This window comes from Ixodes scapularis, unplaced genomic scaffold, assembly GCF_016920785.2.
Source record: "Ixodes scapularis isolate PalLabHiFi unplaced genomic scaffold, ASM1692078v2 PGA_scaffold2__306_contigs__length_199485367, whole genome shotgun sequence".
In the NCBI taxonomy this organism is placed as follows: Eukaryota; Metazoa; Arthropoda; class Arachnida; order Ixodida; family Ixodidae; genus Ixodes; species Ixodes scapularis.
Window position 1 is genome coordinate 20,031,329 of NW_024609857.1, and position 17,713 is coordinate 20,049,041.

Sequence of the window (17,713 nt, forward strand, 5' to 3'; positions counted from 1 at the left end):
GTGCAGATAAAGTTCGCTTTTCACTCTCTCTCTTTCTCTCTCTCACTATGGTTTCAAGCGGCGCCAGAAGATGACTCGTCGACTCGTGGGCACTGCAAAGACGGCTCGTGCCGCCTCATGCTCCTCACGCGCAGAGCTCCAGAGAGGTTGTCGCTCGTGCAGAAAGACTGCGGTGTACCGGGGTGTCATGGCAACGAGATAATGTTTTTCGCTCTCACACAGTTTCGCCGTTTGTCCGCCGGCGACACTGTCAGCGGCGGGCACGGTGGCCGCGGAATAATGCTGCCTTTCGGATGCCCGTCGAACGAACACTATCTGATTCCTCGCGCCCCGCGTTCAACCCCGCCGTGTCGACACCTAAAGAGAGTATCTTACACCCTGTGCTTGGGTAATTTAGCAACAGGTCTATTCGTTTTTGGCTGGATCGGAGCTGATATGAATCTCCTCCATTTGCGAAATTGTCCGGGTGACTACTGCTGGAGCGACGACGCGGGTTCTCTTGGCTCTTTCCATCGTAGAACGTTACGGAGTCAGGTCTTGTCGCGGGTTTCGGCATCAGTATGTTGAAGATAAAACTGGGAGAACCGTTCCGCACGAGCCCTTTTATTTGTCTGCCCTCATCGTCCCGTGTCCCGCGCGCTTCTTCTTGTTTTTTCTCCAACACAGGCGTGGGCCACCTTTTGCTGCTGCGGGCCAAATCGCCGCAAAGTGGAGACAGAGCAGGCCCGACCGAGAAACGAAGAAAAAGAAGAAAAAAAAAGGGGGGGGGGGGGGGACAAGTTTATAAAAGTAAAATATAAAAATATCTTACATACTCAAAGTGCTATGCAAAGATGTTTTCTACAAACAAGAACAGGTAAAGTAAGATTACTCAAAAACGAAAGAATAAAAACATTAAAGACGTACACGGACGACCACACCCTTTCAAATAGCAACGAAATTTAATTCTGGTGACAAATATTTACACTCTACTAGAACTTTTAACCAAGATAAGGGGGTCGACGCCACGGAGGCCTCGTTACCTCGTCAGTGACAGCGCCGTCCGCAACACAAAGTAGTTCTAGGTTTATTTTTCTTTTAATACAAAATAAACTCGCGCAACTCCATCTATATCGATAATGTATCAGAAATAAGAAATAAAACATTGACGAATTCATGAGTTTCAATTAAATAAACCAAAAAGGCGAATCCACAACCGTATCTGCCCCCTGTATTTTTCGCTTGTAGCGCCGTGGAGGTTGGCGTTCGCGGCCGTCTAATCAACCGCTTCCACTGAAAACGTCGCCCAGGCAATTAGCACCCGCCACAGATACGAGAGTAAATTGAGCGCATACTTGACTCATGAACTGTTCCCGAAGAGCTCGTTACTCTAGAGGACGGTAATGCTGCGGCGGTGAACATTCATCCGGAAGTCGGTTGGTTTCACAGCAGACGACTCCTGGCCAGCAGACGACAGCCGGTTCCTAAGCGCCTTGACGCACACGCTCCCGTGACATGTCACGTGCCTCGCTCCGACGCTCTTATAGAGCCCCGAGGGCCGTGGCCTCCACAGTTTGCGAAGTTATCGTGAAGCAGAGTATAGGAGGCGCGAGAGCCGCTATCTTTCTCTCCCGATGACCCTTTATCCCCAATATGACCTATGTCAAATCCTGCTAGATAACAAAGCCTAAGTGCTGAATTTTCCTGCGTCCCTAAAGAAGACCACCGAAGGCCAGAGATTGGACCCGAGTATTGCGTCAGCGTTCGGCTGGAGCTCGTGTCCAATCAGTGACAGCACGACTCCTAGACGAATGCTGAGGCCGAAGTCGCTCTAATATTTGGCCTGCGGTGGCCTTCTTTAGTGACGCAAGGACATTCAGCACTTAGGCTTCGTTATCTAGGAGCTGTTGCCTACTTTTGGTCGGCGGAGCCCTTAAATGAAGGCACCGCCTCTCTAACGTCCGGATCTTGCGGCTCTTGGGAATAAAGTCGAGGCGCAGCCCCCCAGCCGATCCGACCAAGAGCAGGCGTAGCCAGCATGTTCCATGTAGGAAGTAGCAAACGCCAGCGCACTGGCGCTCGTGAGGTATGTTACCACTAACAAACTTCAAGAGATCAGTCCTTGTTTTTTCTATGGCGCTGACTTTCGGTAGCTTTCCCGACAAAACAACCCGCGAGGTTTGGCTCTCCCCGTCGGGTCACCCTCCTACAATTTTCTCTCGTAACAGCACTGTAGACTTTTGTGAGTTGTAAAATATTGTTGCTGACAAAGACAGTCATTCAGACACCCCACTTTATTTGTTTGAGTCTTATTATACACTCGCACTAGTGCGGACTGATGATCGCGCCGAACACCTTACTGGCCACCTTTTTTTCATGTTTTCAAGGGATAAGTGCACTCCTCCGTCTTCCAGACCATTTAGAACGGGACGCTTCATCCGGGTACGCCCTCCGCATCTGTCAATCAGCCCAGAGCCTCCGGTTCCAAGATTGCCGGCGCCCGTTGAGATCCACCGGCGGCACAGCCGAGCCGGCGCCCCTCGAAGCAGACTACCATCTCGCTGTCAAAACATTCCAGCAGCACAGGTATTATTACATTCGCAAGGAAAACTGTTGTCGTAGAAAAAAATTCCCCGCAGTTATTTCCGCTTATAGAGCCTTCGTTTCAGAGAGGAAGCAACTGGAGGCGTGGAGAGTGTTCGCAATTTAATGGCGGACTCCTGGGGCAGATCGCTCGCAAGTGCGCGTGCATTGCGCTGTCGCGTGGTGGGGAGCAGACGCTTGTAGACGACCGACGCTTTCGTCGCCCCCTCGCAGTTTGTGATGTAAACGCGAGGCAACATTCTCCCTTCGAAGGCCACGCTCACGTGCGCTGCTTGGCATCGGTTGCTTGACGTTTGGCGGCGTGAAAACAGTCCTTGTTTTACAACGAAAAAAAGTTTCCCTTTTGAGGGTGATAAAGGCAGTGGAAACGCAGAATGTGATGTGTTACTGCGGAGAAACTTTGTACACATGTGGAGACTGGATGGCGCGAATGGTAGCTAAGTGCCACCTTCAGCGGTTGTAATTTCAACACGACTTTCTTAAAGTCTGTTGGAGTGTGAGAAGCGGTATATATACTGATCGTGCAGGAAGTAGAACAATTCAAAAGCGGAAGCGCTGAGAACTAACTCTGCTCTTCCGCTTTACCTTCATTCCTTCATTTTGTTCATACGTACAAAATTTGCTATTTCCCTGGAACCTTCGGTTCACCCGGGCACAATGTGTCCGGGAGAAAAACTTGCACTTACATTTCGTACGCAGTTGTCGTTCAGGGAAGCTCCCGTCTTGTGGATCATTCTGTCTGTCAAAAAGTGATACAATTTAGCAGCACCATAGTTTCAAAAATATGTATTCGGTGTACAAGTCCATCTTTAACGACAAAACAATTCACATTTTGCACAGGGACACACTCGACTGCTCGCAACAAAACACCCCAATGTCGAAGCCTCAGGCTTTGACGTTCGTAGTGTGCCCAAACATTGGCTTCAACAACAGACGTCAAAAGTTAATTTAACAAACAAAAACACAAATCTGAACACACAGAAACACGAGTATATGTCAATGAATGTGGGAACAAAATGCATAATGATATGCCAAGAAACATGAGCGCGACAAATGACATTTCAGGCAGCATTACGGAAGATGGGCATCGTTCGGCTCTCCTACCCTCTTTCCTGTCTGTATGGACGGCTATGAAACGTTGTTCCCCTGCGAATAAACTCAGCTGTGTTTTATATTTTGCGCCGCCTTTTGTGCTATCTTACGTCTTGTCTCAATGTTTAGATTATGGTGTTTCCTAATGTCCGAGTCCCACTAGAGCTACAAACAGAAACAAACCGACACCGACGAGTCTCAAACACTCGCAGCGGACACGCTATACGGTACCTTCGGCAGGCTTGCCGTCTCAAGGTGCTTGTGAGCTAAGCAAGAGTGATTGCAAGCCTGCCAAAGATACCTTCCCGTGCGTGCTGTTGCGCGGACGTGAGGCCTGTGGGTGTCGGTTGTTTCTCCTGTGTCGCTCTAGGGGGACTTCGGCATAAGCCAGCACGCCGGCACGCTTTCGCTCCTCTCAAAACGTCAGTCGGGCAAATGTCAAAAAAGGCAATCGGTGAACCAGCTCCCACATCTTCAAAGCTCATTTTTCGCTTGCTGAAAGGACATTAGGCTAAATGACATTAGAATTCCCGGGGAAAAAACAGAGACATTTCTTGTAAACATTTTACGTTCACAGCACGAAACAACATTGAGGGAGTCTACATCCGACGGCAAATCAAGTGTAGAACGAACGCAGTAGCAGCCACTCCTACAGCGCGCGCAGTATCACCAGGAGAGAGGTTGGCGTATAACGCACCTTAATAATTGGTTCATCGCTAAAAGAAATTCCAGACTTCCTTTCTTTTCAACACTTCTATCTCTCTCCCTCTCATCGCTAAAAGCAGGCAAAATAAATTTTCCCCCAAAAAGAAAGAAAAACTGGTTTGAGGGTAAAAATTGATATCAATAAAGTTGTCATATTTCTTATTGCAGTAACAAAACATATGATACTATCGGTTCGTGCATGTTATAAACACCATGCGCAAAGCCTTCAAAACGAAAAAAAAAAACGTAACGTAACTTTTAATTTGAGTTTGGAAGTGAAATATTTGTGTACACGAAAGCCTCTTCCTGTACGTCTGCTTTTCTCTTCCGCGGGTTGTGTTTCCATACTCGCGACGTTTCATCAACACACGTTTGCAGTCACAAGTACTATGAATCATAAATGCCCACATTTCGGGAAAGAATAAGCTAAAATCTATTCCCAAATTTCTGGCGGTGGAAACGCACCTTTACGAAAACGATGTGTGATGAGTTGATCCTATATTACTAAACTCAGCCTAACGTTCGCGAAATTTATAAATTTCAGCTTATGGTTTGCCTAATTCTTCCTTATCATGTCCTCTGTGCACGTGATCGACACCTGAAAGTTCAGCACTCTCAAATAAATGACCCAAACGCGCCTCCGCCTAAGCCGATGCGTGTTCGTTCCAAACAAGCTTATTTATTCCGCTTAAGTTTTACGCACCTCCCCTCAGTGGTAATCATACTAGTGTTTAACGTGGAAGCGCGTGGCTTTATCAGGCAAGCACTAGAGTTTTGACCACCATGTTTGAGTCCGCTGTTCAGAGCTCGCATTCTCAGAACGAACTCCAATTAATAGGCTGCGAATACCGTCAACCTTGATGGTGTGGAATGCACATTGCCAAAGAACTGTGCAAGCTCGCCATGAGCAAGAGCTCAACTGTCACGTACACAGCAATGGCCGCCAGTGAACACTCCCTACATAGGCGTGCACCTGACGTCATCGCATTCTGCTGGTGCTCATTCCCACTTGTTTTTGCCTTGAAAAAAAAAATTCGACTGCGCAAAATGCCTGCTGCAGAATGTACAAAGTCACCATAATGGCCGCTGATGCGACGTCAGTGCAACCCATGTATCGGCAAGCGTGATTACCACTGTTACCTAAGAGTGAGAGGCATCATTCAACTTCTTGCTAAAAATGACTTCGCGAAAGGCGGCTCGAAAATCTTTCGCTTTCCAGCCGTAAATGACGGGGTTTAGCGCCGACTTGCCAAAGTAGAGACAGATCACGTACGGTTTCACGTCGAGCGTGATCGTGGTGCTATCCTGCATCATGAACGGCAGACTCACGATCACAAAATACGGCACGTATCCGAGTATACAGACGGTCAGCACTAGGGCCATGGTACACGCCGTCCTCGCCTCCTGCCTGACGCGATGATGCACGTCGCCAGCCGCCGCGATGGCCTTAAGCTGCTTCCAGGCGGCCCTAAAGACGAAGAAGTACAGGCTAAGAGTGACCAGGGTGCAGGACCAGAACACTCCGCCCAAGATGAGGATGAACTCCTGCGAGTACACATAGGCGAGATCGCACACAACAACCTTGAACTCGAACGGATAATTGGCGTTGGCCCCGAAACCCATGCAAGGAAGCAGAGCGAAGAAGAGCAAGAACAGCCACATGGACACTATGTAACCCACGGCCAGCCTGTAGCGCATCAGCCGGTAGTAGGACATGCCATGGACGATGGACACGTAGCGGTCCACGGCGACACCCACGAGGCTGAAGGCGGAGCACGATGACGCGTAGTTGGCGAAGAGGTAGCGGAGGAGGCACAGGTTTCTGTGGCACGCCATGTCGCTCAAGAAGTAGAAGGAGTCGTAGAAGGGAACGTTCAGGGCCACGAGGAGGTCTGCCGCCGCGAGGCTCACCACGAAGTAGTTGGTGACCGTTCGGAGGCGCGCGAACTTCCATACGGATATGATGACTAGGGAGTTTCCGACGAGAGCGATGAAGGCGCAGATGCACTGGATGCTGGAGACCCAGACGATGCTGTCGCTGAAGGATGCCGGGTTGCAGGTCCGGTTCTCCATCATCAGGTCGGTGGTTATCCAGCTCCGCTCGGAGACGGTGCCACCCCGCTCCTTGCTGGAGACGGCTCTGTCATTTCGGGCGGCGGATCAGTGAAATGTTGTTGTTCGCCTGCAAATTTAAAAAAAAAGGAACAAAGAAAACAGTTGTTGACTTAGAAACACACTTTGAGAAATAAGTGATTACTTTGTCGGTCTGACAGAGTTTCTCGAGTAATTTTTCAACTGAGAGAAACGGCTTTTGAGCTTACATTGGTAGTTTGGAAAGAGACAGAAAAAAACATATATATATTATATGAAAAAAAAAAATTCTTCCAAGACTTTCTCGGAGACTTGGTCGACATTAATGGTCGATATGTTGGAAGACAACAATGTTGTTCCCACCGCCTCCGCTAGTCCTCTATAAGTTCCGAAACAGAGGTCCGAGTATCCGTGCTAGAAGTGGTAAAAACAAAATTTTAATTTAGGTGACTCCGGTCTGGTTTCGAATTTAACTCTGAGATATTATTTTTGTACCCGCCATTTTTAATGCTAGATGTCAAGGCAATTCTTTGTTCATTTCTCCCACTTCACGTCCGTATGTACTTTTTATGTGGAGGAACTTTAGTGGAAGGCGTTTTCTGGATTCTCGTTAGTATCGGAGCAAAGCAACTTATCGAACAACCGTGCAACTAAAAGCAAGTGACTTGAAACAGTTTTATATTTCGAGATGTATCAAATATCAGCCTTATGCTTTGTTTACTGAACAGCCCGAATGCTCGGAAAGAGCTATTCATTTACGGTTTTTGATGTCACTCGTTCAGAAAATAAAATACACTTATAATACACCAGTACTCTCTAAAACAACCCAGCATTATAAGTTTTTCACGCGGGAAGTTACGAATATAATACTAAAAATAGTTTAAGGGCTTCCGTATGATTAACGCTCCTTCCCTTCGCTTTACTTTGTAGGTGGCGGATGTGCTCAGCAGCCTGAGCTGAAAGTGATACACTGTTTCGCTATTAATCTCAATATCTACATGCTTTTTTTTATTTTTTTTTTATTTTGTGAGAGCCTAACCAAATTAGCTCAACCTACTGCCCTTTTGGTTGAAAACTCTACGCACAGAAATTCATTTTTAAGCACTTTTTATAAGTGACATATTTTGGTAAAATCCTTCATGTTTTAAATATGCTTGTAGTGTATTGTAAAACATTACTTCAACTTTTTCAAAGGTGCACAAAATTAGTCAGAATAGCTACAGCACTCGTTTTAATCACTTTATTTTCTATTTTTACAATCTTATTTCTAACTTTGCGGAAAGTTGTTGTGTCACTTACACTAAGCTCCTGGGTGGAAGTAACCATTCAACGCCTACAAAAATTCACCAAATTATTAAAACATACTTAAGGCTAAAAGACTAGTTCTCATCAATTCATCTTATTTCCTTACGTGTTTTTATTAGTAGCGTTGCGAGATGTTATTACGCGGAGGTAGTCGGAGATGATGTGGATGCTATTTTTTATTGTCTTTTACCCGAAAACCTTTATATTAATGCAATATTCTTTCACTGTATGGATTACTTGAGATTAACACCGCCATTCAGTAGCAAAAGTTCCAAACAAGCTTTTCTTCTTCTTCTTCTTCTTTTTTTTCTTTTTTGTGCCTGCAGCGAAAGCTGCCTATACTCCACGTCAATCCGGCTCTGCTGCAACCAGAAGCGCCGTTCATGACAGCCAGTTCCCGCCGGTAAAAGGCACGTCACGGCACGTCGAGTCGAAGCTATTCTTGGACTCGGGGCGATACGAAGAACAGTCTTTCCGACCTGACACGAGCGGGGAAGCACAATCAAGATCTCGGAAAGATGCAACTTAGAAGCATCAAGTGCAACCGGCGCTGCCCGCCACAGATTGAACTCGGCAAGGCATTACGAAAGACCGCGGCAGACCGACGTTAGTTTGAAGCCGCGAAGATGGCCACAGCAGAGTCCCCCTATGGTGGCACTGCTTGCTCTTGGAAGAGTGTGAGAGACAATAATACCTCGTACAAAGTTTTACAAAAGATGTATCATCAAAACATCACTCTTACGAAAGTACTAGTATTCCCTACTTCCTTTTTTTTTTTAGATGAGACAACGGTTTTAACAAAGGGTTCATCGAAACATTCATCAGCTCCATGGCAAAGTATTTCTACATCTGGCAATAGGGAGTGAGGAGAGGATCTAAGAAAACTCTCTACTAATAAAATGAAATGATTTGCCTTATTACGTGGTTACAACTAGCATTGTGAACATAAATAGGGGATTAGTAAGTAAATATTTGTAAAGCCCGTACGCCGCAAGTCTCAAATGTTAGTGAGTCGATAATGTCTTCGTTTCTTCCTTCTTATATACTGTTCTTGATGTGTTCTTCTTGATTGCATGATATATTTTGTTTACTCGTATTAGTTCTCATTAGCTCTCATCCTTTGTATGATGACGTGTCCTATAGATATCCGAGGTATTAAAACTGAATTAACAACTATGTTCGCAACGACGGCACGCGTTTCCACCTGTACATGAGCTATTGCATCGTCGCCGTCGTTCCTCTCCCCGCCATTCCGAAATTCCTCAACATGATCAGAGACCGAAGAGTCATTCACGAGGACTCTCAGCAACTTTTGAAATTTCCCTCAGTTCCTACCTTTCGAATAATTGAGACAAAAAAAAAAAAAGAAAATATAACGTTGGGCGCCATTCAAGATGCAAGAAGACTTGGCGTCAAATCTATAGGTGTAGCCTCTCAATCCTTCAGTGTGTAGACACGCCAAAAAAACGGGAATAAAGAACGCAGAGTCTCCATGGAAGCAAAGTCGTAAAAGTTTCATAACGCTGAGACAGCATGAGCTCGCTACTACAACTAAACGACTTTCAATGAGGAAACCAGACTTGAATGAGTCAAGTCTCAGCAGTGCGCCGGTTTTTTGGTAACCTGCAGTAGCCTTCTTTAGACGTGTACTCTAAAGCCGCAGACAGTTTGCACGTATACATCATACAAAAAGACGCTGCACACATCTTGACGAAAACTCATCTGCAGACACCTCGCGCGCATTCAAAGCATATTTGCTTGCTTTACATAGCGTTCCAAACTGTCCGTAGACGGCTTTTGTATCATTAATGTGACACGATCGTCATTCCAGTATAGATACACGCCTCAAACATCCCGCAGACACTGCGTGGTGTATTTCTGCGTATGGTAAACTATAGTAGTACGCATCACCTTTCCTAAAGTCGCAATCACGTTGGCCGTACACCGGCCAAAAGACACGGCCTTCGGTGCACGCATTTTGACAGGGGCATTGGTGGTCGAGTGGGCTAGCGGGCACTGAAGTAACTGGATCGTGGGAAAGTAGCGCCAAGCTCCCCGTACGGTCGCCATTTTGGCTTACGAAATGAGCCGTTTGTCCTTGACCACGGTGTAAGATACACTTTTTAGGTGAGGACACGGCGGGGCTGAACGCGCGGCGCGAGGAATCAGATAGTGTTCGTTCGACGGGCATCCGAAAGGCTGCATCATTCCGCGGCCACCGTGCCCGCGGCTGGCAGTGTCGCCGGCGGCCAAATGGCAAAACTCTATGAGAGCGAAAAAAATTATCTCGTTGCCATGACACCCCGGTTCACTGTGGTCTTTCTGCGACAACCTCGCATGGAGCTCTGCGCGTGTAGAGCACGAGGCGGCACGAGCCGTCATTGCTATGCCCACGGGTCGACGAGTCATCTGCCGGCGCCACTTGAAACCATAGTGAGAGAGAGTGAAAAGCGAACTTTATCTGCAATGCGCGAGGAGCGCGCTGTCCTCACCTGAAGAGTATTATATTACACCGTGTCCTTGGCCTATCCATTCGTGGTGAGCCGATCTAAATTCGCCGCTGATGGGTAGCTTTACAGAGTACAGACACGTTTCTTGTATACTACCAAGATCTTACTATCCTTTCACCGGCGAAACGAGCGTGCATCTTCGTACCACCACCATACCGCCACCACATGTGGTAACAATGCTTAAAAGCATTGCAAAAAAAAATTAATACGCGAGAAGAACATTATAATTGTAAGAGATCCGTGGAGATTGGCATTATTGATAAGTTGATGGCATACGCAGTGCCAAAGACGTTTATGTTTGGCGAGGAGTGCCTTCAGTACGACGATGCTCCATGGTGGTTTTGGTGCGACTGGATTAGAACGATCCCCCTCGAAAATTCGATGATTCGAAGGGGCCGAAATATGCGATTGCCATAGTAACGGAGACCCAATCGCCTTGCGAGGTTAGGGTCGTCTGTACGCAAGTATTTGTTTGTGTTCGGCTAGCTGGCGGGGAGAGCAATGGCGCTACTTGTCCAGGATTCAGGGACTTTTTGCGCACACCTTGCTCAGAGCACGTGGAGCGAAAGCTCGCGCTGCAGAACCCACGAGGATCTTAGGTTCGATCCCCACTTGTGCCCGTTTCGATCTGGATGAGCATCGTATACACTGGCGTGCCGGTCGTGTATCACTACTGCACGACGCACGTTAGAGACCCCCAAGCTAGCGGTTGTACTGCACTGGCTAAATTTCACATCTACAGCTGAGGGGCAAGGCGCTCGTTGAAGGCAGACTATACAGAATATTAGGACGCAGAGGTGCCTCACGCATCTTCGAAGCACGTTCGCTTCCTACATGTATGTATGCGCTGCCGACGTATCTGCAGGTAGTTTTTCCATGACCAACGTGAAAGATCCGTCATCCAAGAAAAAACACACGCCTCAGACACTAGGGAGTTTTCGGGAACCGTTTTTGCACACCCCATACGGTACGATGGGCCCTCCAGTACGCACTGTGCATCCGCTACTCGCATATGCGCTCTTCGTACCGGAGGGCGCGTCGTACCATATGGGATGTGCAAAAACGGTTCCCGAAAACTCCCTAGTGTCTTCAGACAGTCTAATGTACGACGTATTAGCTGCGCGACTGCGGCTAACGAAACCGGAAGCACCTATACCTTCCCGCGGAGCACTTGGGACAGCCATTCGTCACAATCGGATTACGGGCCGAAATTATGTTTGGAATTCAAAATTGAAAGACGTTTACAATTTTCTGTAATGCGAAATTAGAGCGCAGCTCTTTAGGACGAGGAGGGGAGGGCATGCCCCTCCTCCCCCTCCGTACCTTCCCCTCCTCCTCCGCCGCTCGCGTTTAACGGGAAATTTTCGTTATATTTACCGCTTAATTTAGTAAGTATTTCCCCGCTGAATTTAGCGGGTTAAGTTTCTCCTAAATTTAGCGGGGAAATTCATGTCGCGTGACCTCAACGCCAATTAAGTTTCCCGGCTGAATTTAGCGGGGAAACTGTGACGTCCCATAATGCAACGCGCACGATTACACCGACGCCGACGATGCTCAACCCGGAAACGGGCGCCCGAAGAGCTGCGTCCTAAAAAACACCATTTACACTGTGCCAATGACCGTGGTGAAAGCTAAGTAAAACGACGCAGACTGTTTTGTTTTATATATATATATATATATATATATATATATATATATATATATACATATACAGGGTGTTTCAGAGAACGCAGGCCAAATCGCTCCTGCAAGAACTACTTATCACAACTAAAAAAGGCTTGTGGCATTTTGGTCCTGGGCCAGTGGCCAATTTAAGAAAATTAACAAAGTCCCGGATAATTAACATGTTAATAGACCCTTTCCGAAATTCAGTGCCATCTGGTGGTTCGTAAAGCAGTTTAGGTTTTGCCATACCAATGGCGGAAATGAACTAGTATCGGCACCGTCACTTTCGCAAGTCAACGGCACGCGAGGAATTCTTCAGTGCGAGTTCTTTCTCGATCACTTTCAGTTCGATGGTGACCAAGAACCTGCATTCAGAACAAAGCTCCAACCCACTCGGATGCCTCGAAAAAATTATATACGCCGAAGTGCTTTAAAGCCGATTGTGTGCCGCCCACAGATTGATTGAATCTGAGTTATTAGAAATTAACGCTTACGTAGCTCTTGTGTTTCATTCCTACGTCGCGTCGTACTGACCTCCCGAAAGTAGAGGCCTCGCACCATCCGCTTAGGAGCATCTTCAACGTCTTCCTTTATCAGTGACTAGTAGGCCGCCATTGGTATGGCACTGATGCTGTTCCACAGATGATGATAGTGATCAAAGTGGCCAGACTGAATTTCGGAAAGGGTCTATTACTTTTGCGTAATTAATTTTTTTAATATTGTGTTTAAGGGCATGGTTTAAATTAGAAAATTGCTCAGCATCATCGAAAACCACTAAACCAACAAATTGCAGAACGATAGAAAGCACGCGAAGCATTTTACGGCTTTCTGAAAAACCGCACAAATTCGACGGGTTTTTAAGTTTCGGTTTGTTATCGGAGAGCATCTCGGCCCCGGCAGCAGCGCGCCCCGTGGAGAGATAGCGCAACCAGACTCTGCTGCGTCGCGCGATGACAGCACAGCAGAGGTTGGTTGCACTATCTCGTCGCGGGGCGCGGTGCAGTCGGGGCCGGTGACTATGCGGAGAGCACGTCGCCTGCTTCTTGCGCGGGAGTTACGGTGATGTCAGAACGACGCCGAGCTTTGATTGGTTTTGACTGAAAGGAGAGTGGGTAGACCTCAATGTCAAGTGCCTTGAGGTCTACCCACTATTTTGTTTTCTAGTCAGCCATTAAGAGTTGGGTGTTCTCACATCATCACAATCCGTGTGCAAACAGCAGACGAACTTGCGCTCCGAATGGTGTGTGCGTCGCGCAGTCCTTTACATCATCGAGGTCATATCGGTAAAACGATTAATGATTAGAACCAACGAGGATAAGATGCGGTCAAAAGAAGCCAACGGACGTTTCGAAAATGGTACGACCCTTAATTTGAGGCAAGCAAACCGCGGTCACGGTCAGCATCGCCATTGTGAGCGGACATTTAGGATTGGGGGGGGGGGGGGGGGGGGGGGGTGTTGTCAACGACCGTGCCAGACAAGGTCGTACATGTCTGGATGAAACGATGTACTCCCGGTGTAGCGAGAGTAGAGAAAAGAAACAAGGAACGCTTGACAGGCTCCAGCAGAGACATCGAGGGCAACCTACAGACCTAGAACGAAGGACGAGCACGAGGACGCCTTATCGAATTTATTACGCCCACTGGTTTTATGACAGCGCGCACGACAACGGGACGTATCTCATTCTCGTTGTACGAGGCTGTATGGCGTTCTCCTTTGTGTGAACAGCGTGCACTGGATCGCGAGTCTCGTCAAGCACAAAATTGGGGCCGAAGTTCGCGGAGCGTGCTGATTGGATTTTTGCGATGATGACCTCACGCGAGACGACATGCCAATCATTCGAGCTCTCTCGTTGCTCACATCTGACTGGAACATCCGTGTCTCGAAGGTCGAGTGGTAGTCTACTCCGAGTCTCATTCGAAGCACAGATGTCTCGATGTCTCGGTGGCTATCGACGGTAGCCAATGTAAACGTAGCATAAAGACCCCTACACACAGTTGCATTTGAGAGCGTTTTACTGCGTTGCAGCTGCGAGAAACCAGGACATCCTTGCACTCTAAAAAAGTCTGTGCGTCTACTTTCACGCACAATACTAAAAGAGCCAATCAGCGGAACTTACGGAGGCAACTCAGCGAATGACCATGCCGAAACATATGTTCAGACCAAAAAACACAATCTGAGTTGTGACATTAAGCAATGCAAAACGTCACGCTTGCATTGCTTAATGTCACAACTCAGTCTGCGTTTTTTGGTCTAAACAGGTGTTTCGGCATCGTCATTTGCTGAGCTGCCTCCGTAAGTTGCGGTGATTGGTTCTCCGAGTGTTGTGCGTGAAAGTAGACGCACAGACTTCTTTATTTTTAGAGTGAGGTTCTTATGTCGCATGCCGAGCTACTCCTTGAATCGGATTCCCCGCTTCATACGAATCATAGATGAGCCGGTGACTAGCTTTCGTCTCTCCATGCAACGGAGTCAAACGCACTCAAACGCTCTCATGCGCGACTGTACGTAGGGGCCTTAACGCAGCGTAAGAAAACAGGACTTTGTGAACCGGCCTTTGAAGTCAAGGCTGTCCTAGATTGTCACTATACCTGTTTTCACCTCAAGAACCGTAGTAAAAAAAGTCCGGCTCCTCGCGGAGCATTACTAATTTCCCTCTTTATCTTGATAATTATGATATATGTAGGTGAATTTTAGATTGCATGTATGCTATCTTACCAAGACGTAAGCGTTTCGAACGCTAAAAGCATCGCTTTTTCCCCTGACAACCAAATCTCGGAAGAACTACTCCGCGCCGCGTATGAACAATGCGCAAAACTTGCTTTTTTCTTGAGGTGAAAACGAGTATAGCTGGGTTATGAATACTCCGAACTTTCTCGTCGCTTGTGGAAGTTATCGCTGACGACAAAATGGTCTTTTACAACTTTGGGAGGGAGTTAATTGAGGTCTAAATCTTAGCTTCCGAACCAAAGCAAAGACTCGACTTTTTTTTTTTTTCTGATGACAGAGCCGTACCCGGTTTACGTGGCCTTTGAGCTCGCTAGCGGGTTCACTGAGAGACGGTGTGGTTAGTGGCGTCGAAAGTGCTGCGAGATCAGTGAGCGGGCGACTGGGGATGGCCAGGAAAAACCGGAGGGTGGGTGGGGGTGGGGAGGAGGGGGGGTAGTTTAGAAAGGGGCTATTCCTTCCCTCGAAATTTTTATTATAAATTCCCGAAATATTTCAGGGTCGGTTCAACTGCCCCTGCTCTTCCGAAGCCACATGGGGAGGGGGAGGATCGCCTCCTGCTTTTCTGCTTCGACGCCACTGCTGAGAGGTGTTCCAACTGAGCGAAAACAATAACCAGCGCACGGTGCAATCCACCCATTTTCAAAATAATGATTGAAAAGGTTTCGGAATGAAATCAGTTCGCGCTCTAAGAGCGGACGAGCGGCTATGACAGACCTCTAAGCTCGTGCCAGCGCTCGAAGTGCGAAGGAAACATCAAATGTTGCGTGCAAGCCAACTTATCAAATAACGTTGGTGCAAACGCGTTCGGTGGCACCCTCTTATTGGCGACGTGAGCGATCGTAAGTGTCGCTGCGGTCGGCCCACCACAATTAGTCGAATGCTGATTATGACGTCAGCAAAGGATCTCTCATCGACGGAAATAAGAGCAATGTAAAGGCGGGAACACATATGCGAAAAAACGAACCGAAAATCGGAGAGAAATCGGAGGCTGCGAAAATCGTAGCTTGCGATTTTCGGAAGACGAGCCACATGAGCTGGAATGCGCGGCGCGGAAATCGCAATGCACTGCGGTTTTCGTGCTCCGACTTCAGGAGGCTGTGCGGTAGTCTGGCGAACTGGCGTCCCATATTTCGCGCCTCTTAAAAACTTCAGCTATTAAAACCTCGTTGAATGCCACGCGAGCCTTTGTACCACCACCTTTTGATAAAGACAGAAGGGGTTTTCTACGAAGGTTGAGACGAGAACGCAGGGATGGCATACGATGTTGCCTGCGCTGCTTCCGAAGCTACGTGAGCCGCCATGTTGCGAGCCGATCGTATCTTTTCGTTCCGTCCTGTTCCGGGCTTTCGCTCATCGAGCTCCTCCGCCCCGAATTCGGAGGCGCCGTGCGAAAATATCTGGCGCTGGAGATCTCTCGAACCGCTCCCGATTTTCGGAAAAGGGGAGAAGCCTAGCTGCCGTGCGATTTTCGTGTGCGGTTTTCGCACAAAATTCGGCTTTTTTTCGCAAATGTGCTCCCGGCTTAAGAACTTCAATTTTGACGGTGTTGGCAGTGTTGCTTTGAGACCGCTATGATTTCAGGCTTCCAGAGTGCTCATTACAAACACCATCGAGTTTGTTGTTCACAAGGTGATTGACGTCACGAAAGGTAAACGAACGAGGGCGCCACCGAAACATCTCGCCGCTAATAGTTCCTACCCTTAACGTCGAGAACGACAAGTTTTATGGTGACAAGTTTGATGGTGCACGACGGAAGCTTGGACTCATCGCGCTGTTAAAAAAGCACCGTCAATCTTATCAGTTTGACATTAATACTATATAAAAAACTGAACACACCTACATGTTCGGCCGCCTACGACGTCGATATTCATTACTTGGAAAGAAATAGAGTAAAACAAACTTATCCCCCCCCCCCCCCCCCCAAACTCGATATTCACTACCTGAAAAAAAAAATACAGTAAGATGATTTTATCCCCCCCCAAGGGGGACAACACCTCGTAGGCGAAACCCGCCACAGTGCTCCTCGAGCTCAAAGGCCGAGATACAAACGCCTTTCACTAAATTCTGCGTTATCGGTCAAAATAAGAACACATCAGAGTGTCAACTTGGACTGCGTTGATTGAAAAACGCGATTTCTAGGAGTCTACGCCGCGCATTTCAGACGCCATAAAGTTTATGGGTAGCAACTATAGTAGCAAGTTACTGACGATCCAGGTCGTGACGTCACACTTATGAACCACAACAATCCTCTCTAGGCACGCTCTTCAATGCCGGACGCCAGCGTTCGGCATTCGAAGGCGTACGAATGGCCCGCGCTTCTCAAGCTGCCAATGACGATAGTCACGGACATTGCGAGGAAAGCAGGGCGTGTCTAATGTTCACGCTTCGCTTTTCTTAGCATGTTGAGTGGCAGGAACGCTGAACGCCCGAGGAGCCGTGTCACGCTCGCGCTTACTTTGAAACGGAACACACACAGTTTCAACATGAGGACTGCAGCAGGCGTGGTAAGCTAATAAGGCCCCAGTGAAATTGCTAGCCGAAGTCCGAAATGTCCCGTCCGACGGCGAAGAACCGATCCCATGGGTCGACGCTAATTTTCCCCTTCGAAGCGCGCTCCGCGCAATACAATCCTGTCTCAGGAAATTACTGCCAGTCGGGGAAAACATGACAATCGAAAACAGCGTCGCCGGGTAAACTGAGTCTCGGCACCTATGCGGCACCGAAGTGCGAAGCCAGTACCGGTGCGAGAACGTCTGCGTGCACGAGTGTCTGCGCGCGCGAACTCCGGTTGAAAGCATCCGTTTTCGGCGCTATGTACATGCTTAACACCCCGAGCCGCTCAATCTCCCGGGATTTGCTCTCAGCAGTTGCTAGGCGATGAAGTGGTCAACACGTCCGTCGCCCCGTGAGTCAACATTGGCTCTCGTCTCCCACGCAAGTCACCGCGCCCTGGACCGAAGATTGAGGCAAACGCGGGCCCGCAGGGTCGAGATTTCATTTAGCGTGCTGTCGAATCGACTTCTTTTTTTTTTCT

General features: G+C 47.9%; 1 protein-coding gene across 1 annotated transcript in view; it reads right to left on the bottom strand.

The window, feature by feature from the left end:
- Positions 1 to 3,353: 3,353 nt before the first annotated feature.
- The window catches only part of LOC8035951 (adenosine receptor A2a), a 30,881-nt gene continuing 16,521 nt past the window's right edge, over positions 3,354 to 17,713 (bottom strand). The window contains exon 2 of the mRNA XM_029980689.4: positions 3,354 to 6,562. Coding sequence (XP_029836549.2) covers positions 5,521 to 6,456 — 936 coding nt within the window. The 5' untranslated portion in view covers positions 6,457 to 6,562 and the 3' untranslated portion in view covers positions 3,354 to 5,520. The remainder of the gene's footprint in view (positions 6,563 to 17,713) is intronic.